This window comes from Callorhinchus milii, unplaced genomic scaffold (genome assembly GCF_018977255.1).
Source record: "Callorhinchus milii isolate IMCB2004 unplaced genomic scaffold, IMCB_Cmil_1.0 Scaffold6, whole genome shotgun sequence".
In the NCBI taxonomy this organism is placed as follows: domain Eukaryota; kingdom Metazoa; phylum Chordata; class Chondrichthyes; order Chimaeriformes; family Callorhinchidae; genus Callorhinchus; species Callorhinchus milii.
In genome coordinates, this window is record NW_024704747.1 from 15749965 (window position 1) to 15762267 (window position 12303).

Consider the following 12303-nt stretch of genomic DNA (forward strand, 5'->3'; position numbering starts at 1 on the left):
CCCCCCCCTCCCCCCCGGGGCCGGAGCAGCTGTGGCCGCGCGCGGATTGGGCGGCTTTTTGTTGTTGTCATTGTGTGTGAGATAAATAAACGGCTCTCGGCGTCATTTTTTTTAATATAAAATATATTAAAAAAAGTGTTTTTTTTTCTTTTCCCTTTGAAGATGTTCTTCGCGCCGTTTCAGAAACGCTAAAACCCAAACCGGGCGCCGCCGCCGCGACCCCGAGGGCGGCGTCACGTGCGGTTGGGCGGGTGTGGGGGGCGGGCGGTGCCGGACTTTGGGCTACAAACCCGCCCGCGACCCGGACCGCAATTCGCGACGGACCCCAACCCCCCCCCCCCCCCCCCTCCACCGCCGCCGCTCCGCACGGCTCCCGTTTGCTGCTGCACCAGTCTCGGGGCCGCGGCTCGGGCTCGGGCTCGGGCTCAGGCCGCCGGGATGACCGGGTCTCCCCGGTTCCCGCTGCTGTTGCTCCTGGGGCTCGTCGTGACGCCTTTGGCTCGGGCCGCGGCGGACGGCGGCGCCTTCGACCCCGGGCAGACTCCCAGCGCCGACGTGGCAGCGGCCAAACAGCGCAGGTACTGAGCTCCAGTACTAATATCCGTACTGTACAGCCACAGAGAGTAATAGTGTTAGAGTATTAGTGATAGAATAATATCACTACTGTGCACAGGGAGAGGCTAGTCATTGTTACTGTACACGGGAGAGGAAACAGTATTATTACTGTATACAGGGGAGGAAAGAGTAATATTATTACTGTATACAGGGGAGGAAAGAGTAATATTATTACTATACAGAGAATAAAGTAATATCGCTGTATACAGGGCGCGGGTACAGTAATATCACTATACTCGGGAGGATAGTGTCAGGCTATAGTAGATGGGGAGGATAGAGTAATATTACTACTGTTCATAGAGAGAGGATAGAGTAATTACTATTTTGTGGACTGTGGAGTCCGTAGCTCAGTGGTTAGAGCACTCGCCTCGCAAGCGCGAGACCTGGGTTCGATTCCCGTTAGGGCGAAACCTTGGGCAAGTTTCCTTACTCCACACTCCTGATAATAATCCCTCAAGAAAAAAAACGATAATAAATCAATCCACGACTGTTTGTGGGACACTGCTGCGCGCAATTGGCTGCTGCATTTCACCCACAAATGTACAGTCAATTCCCTTTACAGTCTATTTCTGTGAAGCGCTTTGTGACGTCCAGAAGACGTGAAAAGCACTATATCAAATGCAAGGATAATTAGTATTATTTTACATTGGGGAGTATATAGAGCAATAACATAAATACTTTATCCAAGGATGGACTTGGTATCTACCTTAATTGTTGTGCAGAGAGATAAGGAGCTGTTGCTGAAGCTCTGCACATCCAATTAATGGAACTATTCGTACGAAGGATAGGTGTGAGTTTCTGGACTTTGGGCTAGATGATGGCAGTACTCTCACCCATTTCATGATGAGTTTTGTTGCTCATTAACTGGCTCAAATAAAGCTCCTGTTGCCCCCTGTCCAGTTAGCGAGGGCTCAAACTTGCAATTGTCTAAAGACCTGCTTTCTTCCAGGGTCTGGGGGGAGGGAGAGTTAAGTGGCTCTTACTTCTGTCTCTGTCTTGCGTCTCTTTTGGGCTGATCTGATTCCAAGGTGAATGTGCCTAACAATCGAATATCAAGATCGATGTAATGCTTCGTAGTCCAGGTCCTGAGCCAGGCAAGTCCAGAGTAGTCCAAAGCACTGTCGATGATGGATCAGCCAACTTAGCTCATTATCAGGACTTGGAGGAGCAGGGTATTGGGGATAGGGTATTGCAAAAAGATTCCAGAACAAAAAGCACCTAAAATGCAGGATGTCACAGAATTATCTTTCTCTTTAGGTATTTATTGTATGATGTGAATCCACCAGAGGGATTCAACCTTCGGAGAGATGTCTATCTCCGGATGGCATCCTTGATGAAGACACTGCTAAAGAATGAAGACTGGGTTTTGGTGCTTCCTCCTTGGGGGCATCTTTACCATTGGCAGAGCCCAAACCTTGAACAAGTCCGCATTGTTTGGGCTGCATTTTTTGATGTGCCCAGCCTAAATAAGAATGTTCCTGTCATTGAATATGAGCAGTACATTTCAGGTAACTTCACAAACTGCCCTTAACCTGGCACCAATTGTTTGCTTGTGGACACAGGACAAATGATTCAAAGTGATTTTAAGCAATGTGTTGCTTATGTGAAAGACCAGGGAGATCCCAGTTCTGATCCCTGGTTTACTGATAGCAACTGAGTGTGGGCACTAAAATTGGACTTGTTTTTATTGGGTTAAGGTGCATACTATTCCCAATCCTATATGTTGTCTAGTAACCAATGGTAGAAAGTACTTCTAAGGAAGGACAGGATCTGGGCAGTTTCATATTTTAACTGTTAAGTGTTCAAATCAATGTAATGGTCAATGTGTTTGCAGACACCTGCTGTCCAAGATCACATGTGAAGAAGAGTGGAGAAAATTGAGGGAAACACTTTCCAAATGGGATCTGGGCAGTTTCACATTTTAACTGTTAAGTGTTCAAATCAGCAAGAGTGTGTATGCTGTCTTGTCCTCTGTGGATGTTTTACACAGGATGTAATCAGGTTTCTGGTAGGATATGTGCATGTTGCGTGCAACCTGCTGTTGCTGTTTATATGGAGTCCTACAGCTCAGTGGTTAGAGCACTTGCCTCGCAAGCGAGAGGACTTGGGTTTGATTCCTGGCAGGGTGAAATGTTGGGCAAGCTTCCTTACTCCACAAGCCTCTGTTTATCAAGCAATAAGTAGCAACCCGGTTGTTAATCGATTAGCAGATCGCTTTTCCAGGGGTAATAATTCCTTAAAAAAAGTCAGTTCGCTTTATGGTATATTCTGTGAAGCGCTTTGAGACATCTCAAAGACGTGATAAGGTGCTATATCGAATGCAAGGTTTATTATTGTTATATTTTTCTCCTAGAGTCCGGTGGCCCGTTCATAGAGCAGATCTATGTTCTCCAAGGGTATGCAGAGGGTTGGACGGAAGGCCGCTGGGAAGAGAAAATTGACGAGCGACCGTGCATCGATGGCCTTGAGTATAAGAACGATAAGCAAGGATTTTACAGGTATTTTCCCCTAGTCTGCAAGCTCAAATCAGATGCTCTTGCCTAACAAATTTACTGCAGATCAGAGAGAATCAACCAAAAGATAATTTTGCATTGGAGCTTGCTTTCTGGAAGTGATCAGATTTTGTTTTGTAGTTTACAAACTGTGGCAGGAAATAAACCTGCAGCTACGTGAAGATCAGTCCTTGGAAACTACAAAGTACAAATGGGAAGCACAAAAGGCAGAATCCGTCAGCTTGGCTCAGTTGGTAGCATGCTCACCTCTGGATTAGAAACTTGTGGGTTCAAGCTCCACTTCAGGACTGGTCACTTCCAGTGCAGCAGTGGTGAGCTCGCTGTTGCTGGAGGTACTGTATATTTTGGATGAGACTTTAAACTGAGCTCGCGTCTGGCTGCTCTCGCTGAAAGTTAAAGGTGCCATTTCTATTTGGAAGAGCAGTGGGTTTCAAAGTCCTGGTTAATATTTCCCTTTTATCATAATTAAAGTACATTAATTTGTCATTCATCTTGTTGCTTGCTGTCTGAGACATTGCTGGTGAAGATTAGCTGCAGCATTTCCCTGTATAAGTTACTGCACTTCAAAGTAACTTACTGAGCAAAGAACTCCAGACATTTTGACATGAAAGGTTGTTATATCAACTACAAGTAATCATATAAATTTTTTTGTGTTTGATTTTGTGGTAGGGGTTGGTTCTGGGGTTACAAGGAGACGCGGGGACTCAGTGTGGCTTGTCTATCTGTCCAAGGTTCAGCTTCCATCGTGGTACCTGTCCTTCTGGAAAACACAACAGCACAGTGAGTGAGAGCAACTGTGGCAGTATAAAATCACATTACATGTCTTCTGTATGTCCCTTGGGCCCTCTGTTCGACCATTGGTGGTTGCGCTTTCAGCCACTACATCCCGAAACTCTGGAACACTTCCTCTATCCCTCCGCCTTGCCCCTTGCTTCCCCATCTTCAGGCCGCTCCTGAAGACCTTCATATTTGACCGTGCCTACAGTCACTTCCCTCTCACCTCCGGCTCGGCGGTGTGCTCCGGCACTGTTGAGCGCTCTGGGACACTGCCCTGGTGAGAGGCGCTATATAAATGCAAGTTGTGTAATGTAATCTTTGAAAGGATCAAGGGGAAATGCCCTAGGAAACACACCTGTGTGAAGTGCTTAGGGACGTCTTCCTAACATGAAAGGTGCTATATTAATGTAAATTAATCCTTGATAGTAACGATAATGGCTGGTGATGGTGTGGGTGCGCACATGTGAGTGTGTGTGTTTGCATGTGTGTGGCAGTATATTAAAAGCAAAATACAAAAATAAATATAATAATTTGATCACTCAATCCATGACTGTTTGTGGGACGCTGTTGTACGCAATTGGCTGCTGCATTTCGCCCACAAAATCAGTCACTAAACTTTTCAGTATATCCTGTGAAGCTCTTTGAGACGTCTCAACGACATAATAAGGCGTTATATCAATGCAAGGATTATTATTATCCTGTGAAATGCTTTGGGTCATCCTCCCAAAGTGAGAGGCACTATATCAAATTATATTGGGGTAATTGCACACAATTCCTTCTGCTTATTCTTAACCGTCAAAGACTGTTTCCCCCTGATAGATGCAAACCTATCTCGGAAGACATGTAAAGCGCTATATCAAATACAAGGATTATTATTATATAACCTGCTTTTTCTTTCTCACTTTCTCTCTTTTCGTTCTCCAAATCCACTTGTATTTGGCAGAGTGGAAATCCTCTTATATTACCCAGTTCACCTGCAAGCACTTTTGACAGGTTTCAGATAGAAAGGTGACATTTTGATTGTTTTGCAGGTCTGTGATGTTGGACAGAGGCGAAAACCTGCTACATGACCATTATGCAGGGAAAGATTACTGGGATGTAAGTACTGTATTGCTTGCATTAGCCTATAAACATTACGCTTCCAGCCAAAGAATGTTTGCTAACACACTGCGATTAGGAATTAATTCTTTGTACTTTGTGCTCTCTGGTTGGTATCTGCAGGCTCGGAGAAGCATGGTATTTGCTAAACATCTCCGTATGGTCGGAGATGAATTCAGGGCAAAGTACCTCAACTCTACAGATGAAGTAGATAAGACCGTTTACAATGAGGATTGGACAAAGATGAAGGTGAGCTTGAAATATTATTTCATGATACTTTGCCTAGCTGAGACAACAACTACCCTGTTTGGCCTTTGTTTGGGCAGCGTTGAGCAACTTCTTAGTGCTCAGGATTGACAATGGTTTAGATTTCTGTGGCTTTGTCACGTGTGTCTCATTGGAACCAGTTCAGTCCCAGACCAACCCCACTTGTCTCTCTTCTCAATTTCTCCCCTCTCACTCCACACTCCGGGCGGCAGAGTTTTGAATGAGCTGGATCTTGTGAATGGTGGAGCTGGGGAGACCAGCGAGGAGAACGGATTATCAGAACAAATAGTGGAACAAGAAACTATAAAGAGCGTCAACAAGGAAATAGACAGGAATATCATCTTGTGGAAAATTGGATTGGTGGTTAAATGGACCGAGTCTACTCCTGCTTGAAATTATTCCACTTTTAATAGTAGGGATAGTGGGTTGTCATCCCGATCTGAAAGGTGCTAAATAAATGCAACTTTTTGTTGTTGTCCTTCCTGCTCCAGGTAAAACTGGGCATTGCAAGGGGTGGCCCATACTTGGGAGTACATCTAAGGAGGAAAGACTTTATCTGGGGACACAGAAAAGATGTGTCCACCATCAGTGGGGCCGTAGAGACGATCCACAACCTCCTGGAAAAGCTGAAGCTGGATAGAGTGTTTGTGGCAACAGATGCAGCTGAAGATGGTAATAATCCCACGGCCTTGCAGTGACCAGCAGCCAATACATGTTCAATCAAATCCTGCTGTCTAGATTTCATCCATCCTCACCTGGAGGTACTGCTTCACAGGATCACTAACTACTTTGGCTCATACATGCTTTCATTACATCGAGGCTTGACCATGCAAACTCCTTGCTTCATTCTCCCCAATTTCTCCCTCCACAGGCTGCAGATGATCTGCAGATCATCCAGAACTCTGCAGCGCATGTCCTCTCCCGCACCAGGCTCTGCGACCCCATCCTCACCCGACTCCACTGGCTTCCCATCACACAGAGGATACAGTTCAAGATCCTGGTCCTCACCTTCACAGCCCTCCAGGGTCTTGCTTCCCCCTACCTCTGCGACCTCCTAACCCTCTACCATTCTGCTTGCTCCCTCTGCTCAGCGGGCTCTGGCCTGCTTCATGTCCCCCACCTCGCTCGTCCCACTATTGGCGGATGGGACTTCTGCCACTCTGCCCCCACCCTCTGGAACTCCATCCCACAGTCCCTCCACCTCACCCCCTCCCTTGCCTCCTTCAAGACCCATTTCAAGACCTTCCTCTTCGACCGTGCTTTCGATCTCTCTGCTTTGCACTCTGCCCTTCACCCTCCCCGATCCCCAGCTCAGGTCCGAAACTCTGTCTGTCCAGTGCCTTGGGAAGTCCTCCAGATGTAATTTTGTTGTTGATTTGTTGGCTAAGTGGAAATTCATTATGTTGGAGTTGGGGGGGTGGAGGTAGAGAAAGGCAGCAGTGCACATCATTGCCAAGCCTGTTGTCATTCTCATCCAGCATCCTCTCGCCTTAAGTTTCCAGCGGGGGCTGCTGAATTGCGATCAGGATGACTTCCTTTGCAACCCAATGCTGTTGGACGTCCACCAAGCGCTCAGCTAGCAGAACAGGTTTGAATCCTGCGGCTACCAGATCTGTCTGGTTCATTTTCACTGGGATGCGACTTTACCACCTGGTCTGTCGAGGAGGTCCCCGTGTGCTTCTCTGTGTGATCAGTGCATATCTTGCTTGTGAGTGTTCAATATCAACAGTGATGTTGGGAAATGGAAAGGAGCCACTTTTTTTTGTATTTATTTATTAGCAGCGGGATACACATTACCCCTCACTCCTAATCCCAGCCACATTGCTGCGCAGAAGTGCTGAGCATGGGATATTCTTAACCTCTGTTAGGGGGCAAATGCAGAGAAATCTTGAAGAAACTTGAAGCAAAAGAGAGACTTGGGATGGGAGTCTGATGGTAGACATTGTTTTTGGGAGAACAAAACAAGGAAGGGTGAATCACATGAATCATAAATCAAAGACTAGATCAGCCTCATAATCTGTAAAAGCCTGTGGAGTCCCATAGTGTAGTGGTTATTGCACTCGTCTTGCAAGCGAGAGGACCCAGGCAGTGTGAAACCTCAGGCATGTTTCCTTACTCCACATGACTCTGTTTATCTAGCAATAAGTAGGTTGTTAGTCGATTGGCAGATCGCTTTCCGATGGTAATAATCTAACCAAAAACAAAACAAAAAATTGGTCACTCAATCCACGATTGTTTGTGTGCAATTGGCTGCTGTACTTCACTCACAAAATACACAGTCAATCCACTTTACAATATATTCTATGAAGTGCTTTGAGTCGTCTCAATTACGTGATAAGGCACTATGTAAAATGCAAAGATGATTATATTATAAATGTATTAAATCAAACTAAGCCCTCTGACTACAAGGGAAGCGGAATCGTATGTGTGACCTCTTCTTTTCCCCCATTCTGTTGGAGACTTGACTGACTGAAATTGATGTTTCTTCTCTTTTAGAGCTGGATGAGCTGAAGAAACATCTCCCTGAAATGATTCGTTTTGAGCCATCTCGAGAGGAGCTCGAGCTGTACAATGATGGGGGGGTCGCGATCATTGACCAGTGGATCTGTGCTCATGCCAGGTCAGAGAAATCTTTCACGTTCCTGGAATAGATGGACACTGTCAGTCAGAATCCAGTAGAGTAACACCTGAGCTGCAGTAGAGGAAACTGTCACATAATCCAATGCAGTAAAGCCAGGGACAGCATTAGGAGAGCACTCGCCCAGAATCCAGCAAAGCCAGATGGGCACCTTAATATGATATGTTTTGGCAATTTCTCAAAGCAGCTATTAAGTGTAAAGTGTTCTGTGTTGTCATACTGGCATCTTAAACTGTTTTCAAATATTTATTGACTAAAATGACCTTGTGAAATTACTCTATAACGGTACCATCTAACCAAAGTGAAACCCCAATTTTAGTACAATGAAGAAAGCAGGAAGCTAAACCTATACGAAATAATCTAAAATATTTCTGACCAAGTTTATTTCTGGTCTTTTTCGAAGCTGGAAATTAGGCACCATTCATTCTAATTAATATGACTGATCTAGTAATCAACTTGAGAACAAAGTTAAACTTGTTACAATCCCCCCTCCTCCATCATTCCCTTATCCTACAGTGCAGATATGACATCCACCTAAATGTCAATAAAACTGCAAATCATATTTTACACTTTAGGGGAGCAACGCTCAATGTCATTCATTAGCAAGCGTAACTTCCAGCTCCTACTTACAATGTTCACAGGCTAATGCAAGCGACACTTTAGTCTGTGTTCCTGAGTTTTGCTTTTGCTGTTAATTCATGTTCATTAGTAACACCTGAGCAGCTGCAGAATAAAGCACACAGCCAGTGCAGGTTAAGCAGGTCTGTAATGAACTCTTTACTTTTCAGGTACTTTGTGGGGACGTCTGTGTCAACGTTTTCATTCCGCATCCACGAAGAGCGAGAGATTCTCGGCTTTGATCCCCAAACCACCTACAACAGGTTTTGTGGTGATGAGGAGACGGAATGCGAGCAGCCTACACACTGGAAGATTGTGTACTAACAGGGCCGAGTGTGGACTTCTACCCATCGCCAACCTTTAAGGGAGTGAAGTTATCCAGATTTAACAGCGTGTAGAACGTACGAGAGGGGCATTTTGGCTGTCAAGCCTGCTGCGCCCATTTCTTACGGCAATTCTTTAATTCTAAATGTGACAATATGGTTATGAACTGAACTGAGCAGCAAAGAATCAAAGACACTGGAAAGAAAGGCTTTGCGCCACAAATTTTGATACCCTCTCGGACCTCACTCTTTTTTTTCCCCCCTTGCGCCCCTCTCCTGACATTTGGGAGAGAGACATGTGAGGTGCAGGACATTTCTGCTTTTTGTTTGAAATGACAGGCGTGTAACACCATAATGTATTCTCGCACAGTGCTTCTACAAACAAAATCACATCACCTCTGAGCCCCCAGTGGGAGACACAGCATATAATACCACATCGCTTTTCATCTGTGTTGCTGGAAGAGCAACTTATGAGCATCAGCGATCTGCTCTTAACTACCACTGTTCATTCTGCTAACACTACATTCATTTCACATTTGCCTCTTTCTATTCCCTCCCCCTTCAAAAAAAATCCTACCCTCTCCTTTGAAGAGGCATTTGTTCTGCCCAGTCCCCTGGCCTACATTACCATGGTCTGTGGGGTTGAGCAGTCCTGGTATTGAAATCTACCGCCACCAGTTTGCTGGTGTTTCATGTTGCACAGTATTAGAAAGTGACTGCCTAACGCAGTTTGCTTACATTCACAATGAAACTAATTTCAAAGTGCCAGTTCTGGGTTTTCCAGTAAATTATGCATAATAAGACACAATTAAGTCTGAGCCTGATAGTTACTTTAACATTTATTTTGATAGTTTTATTGCCATTTCTTAGACTAGATGGAATTTAACTGAAATGAGCTCAGGTCAAAGTTCACCACTCGCCTTGTGGTTTTGTTCAGCAATGTTTCAATGCAATTGCCATTTAGGGCAGTGATGAATTCAGTAGAATTATAATCACTTTCTCTTCACCCTCCTCCCCAAACTGCCCTCAGTCCACGATCAATCCTTTTATTCAGATACGAGTTGTTAGTTGATTGGTGGATTGCTTTTCTGGGAGTAATAAATCCTTAGAAAAAAATTGGTTACTCAATAAATATTAATAATCCTTGCATTTGACTTCATGTTTTCCAGACGCCTCAAAGCGCTTCACAGAGTATACTGTAAAATGAATTGACTGTATATTTGTGGGTGAAACGCGGCAGCCAATTGCGTACAGCAGTGTCCCGTTTGTGGATTGAAGTGACTAATTTTTTTTCTTGAGGGATTATTATCAGGCATGTGGAGTTAGGAAATTTGGCCATGGTTTCGCGCTGCCAGGAATCGTACCCAGGTCTCGCTTGCAAGGCGAGTGCTCTAACCACTGAGCTACAGAACTCCTCAATCCACAACTGTTTGTGGAACTGTGTGCAATTGGCTGCTGTGTTTCGCCCACAAAATATACAGTCATAGAATCATACAGCAAAAAAAGAGGCCATTCGGCCCATCGAGTTTGTGCCGGCTCTTTGAATAGAGCAATTAATGTCAGTCCTGCTCCGCAGCCCTTTCCCCTTAACCCTGTAAACCCGTCCTCAAATACCCGTCCACCGCGTTTTTAAAAGTTGTTATCGAATCAGTCTCAACCACCCTTTCAGGCAAATCACTTTACAGTATATTCTGTGAAGCGCTTTGAGATGCCTCGAAGATACGATAAGGCACTATAAATGCAAGGATTGTTATTATTACCACCACAACTAATAAAGTTTCACAACGATACCTGTACAAGAACCACTTACGGAGGAAAAGGATAAACACTGATTGAAGTGGGTTAGCCAGCAACCGGGATAGTACAGTGCAGAGTGCAGCTGAGCCCTGGAAGAGTTTGATCAGTTCCCTGCTAATGCCTGCTGACAACCACCTTCACTTCCTAACACCTGCTATTCTGCTGAATGTGACCTGGCGCAAAACAGAAATTGTACTTTGTATTTTTTATAGTTTTGTATAAATTACAGGATTTATTATTGCACCTCACAGTGTCAGTGTTTTAATAATAATAATCCTTGCATTTGTTATAGCGCCTTACCATGTCTTCAAGACGTCTCGAAGCACTTCACAGAAACTATTTCCACTGGCGGGTGGGTCGGTAACCTGGGGATACCGATTTAAAATAGTTGTTAAAAGAAACAGGAGGGGAGGAGAAATTTTTTCACACGGCGAGTTGTTCGGATCTGGAATGCATTGTCTGAAAGGCTGGTGGAAGCCGCTTCAATAATAACTTTTAAGAAGTAGATAATTATTTGGGGAGGACAAGTTTGCAGGGCTATGGAGATAGAGAGGGGGAGTGGGATTGATTTGGATAGCTCTTTTCAAAGAGCTGGCACAGACACGATGGGCCAAATGGCCTCCTTCTGTGCTGTATATTTCTATGTTTCTATGAATATACTGTAAAGCGAATTGACTATTTTGTGGGCGGAAAGCTTCAGTCAATTGCGTTCAGCAGTGTCGCACAAACAGTCAGATTGAGTGACCAAATTATTTTTTCTATTTTTAAAGGGATTATTACCCCCAGAAAAGTGATTGCCAATCGACTAACAACCAGGTTCCTACTTACTGTTAGGTAAACAGGCGTGTGGAAAGTTGCCCAATGTTTTACCCTGCCCGGGAAGCAATCCCCAGTCCTTGCTTCAACCAACCAAGAGCTCTGGGATGTTACTCTGCATGAGGGGCGCTATATAAATGCAAGTTGTTGTTACAGGACTCCACACTAATGTATGCTGGAGCCTATGTTTCCAGTTTGGAAAGATAAAAAAAATCAACAAAAAACAGGATTAGATACTCTCAAAATTAAATTAACAGCCTCTGAAAATGAAACTGATAGGAGCCCAAAAATTAAATTGTTAGAGAATAAATATCAAAAACCAGAAATTAAGAATATGCATGAAAAGTAAGGGGTTACACATCCAATCTACTTGCAAGAAAGAATGTATTTTTGATGTAAATTTCAGGTGAAGAGGTGACCAGTATCCATTAACACCTCACCAAGACTGTTAACAAACAGCCTTTGTTAACATTGAATAACATTTAGAGAAGTGACATGTGTTACATTAATTTAAGGCAATGCCAAACCTTAGGGTGGTTTGAAACATACACTAACCAATCACACACTTCATGGGTGGACCCTTTCCCGGTCACAACTACATCTACCAGATTCCTTCCACAGCTTCCTTGAGTCTTGAAAAGGTGATAGCGTTTGGCGAAATGTCGATGGAGTCTTCTTTCTGCCTTCCAGGTAGAAAAGCATAAGCATTTTTTCCTCTCCACAAACCGCACCCTACCACACCCCACTGTTTGAACAACATTGTGTGGACGCCATGCAGGCTGCAGTAATGCAACCGAACACACCTGAGAAAACCATGGGCAACACTATAACTAGACATAGG

General features: G+C 44.4%; 1 protein-coding gene across 1 annotated transcript; it reads left to right on the forward strand.

Annotated features, from left to right (window-relative positions):
- The first annotated feature begins 407 nt into the window (after positions 1 to 407).
- On the forward strand, positions 408 to 9956 carry pofut2 (protein O-fucosyltransferase 2). The gene is made up of 9 exons (XM_007890637.2): positions 408 to 578; positions 1873 to 2123; positions 2969 to 3113; positions 3798 to 3908; positions 4937 to 5003; positions 5127 to 5252; positions 5762 to 5942; positions 7767 to 7890; positions 8697 to 9956. Exons 1-9 carry the CDS (start codon positions 439 to 441, stop codon positions 8848 to 8850), a joined length of 1299 nt encoding a protein of 432 aa, XP_007888828.1. The 5' UTR covers positions 408 to 438; the 3' UTR covers positions 8851 to 9956.
- Positions 9957 to 12303: the final 2347 nt, after the last annotated feature.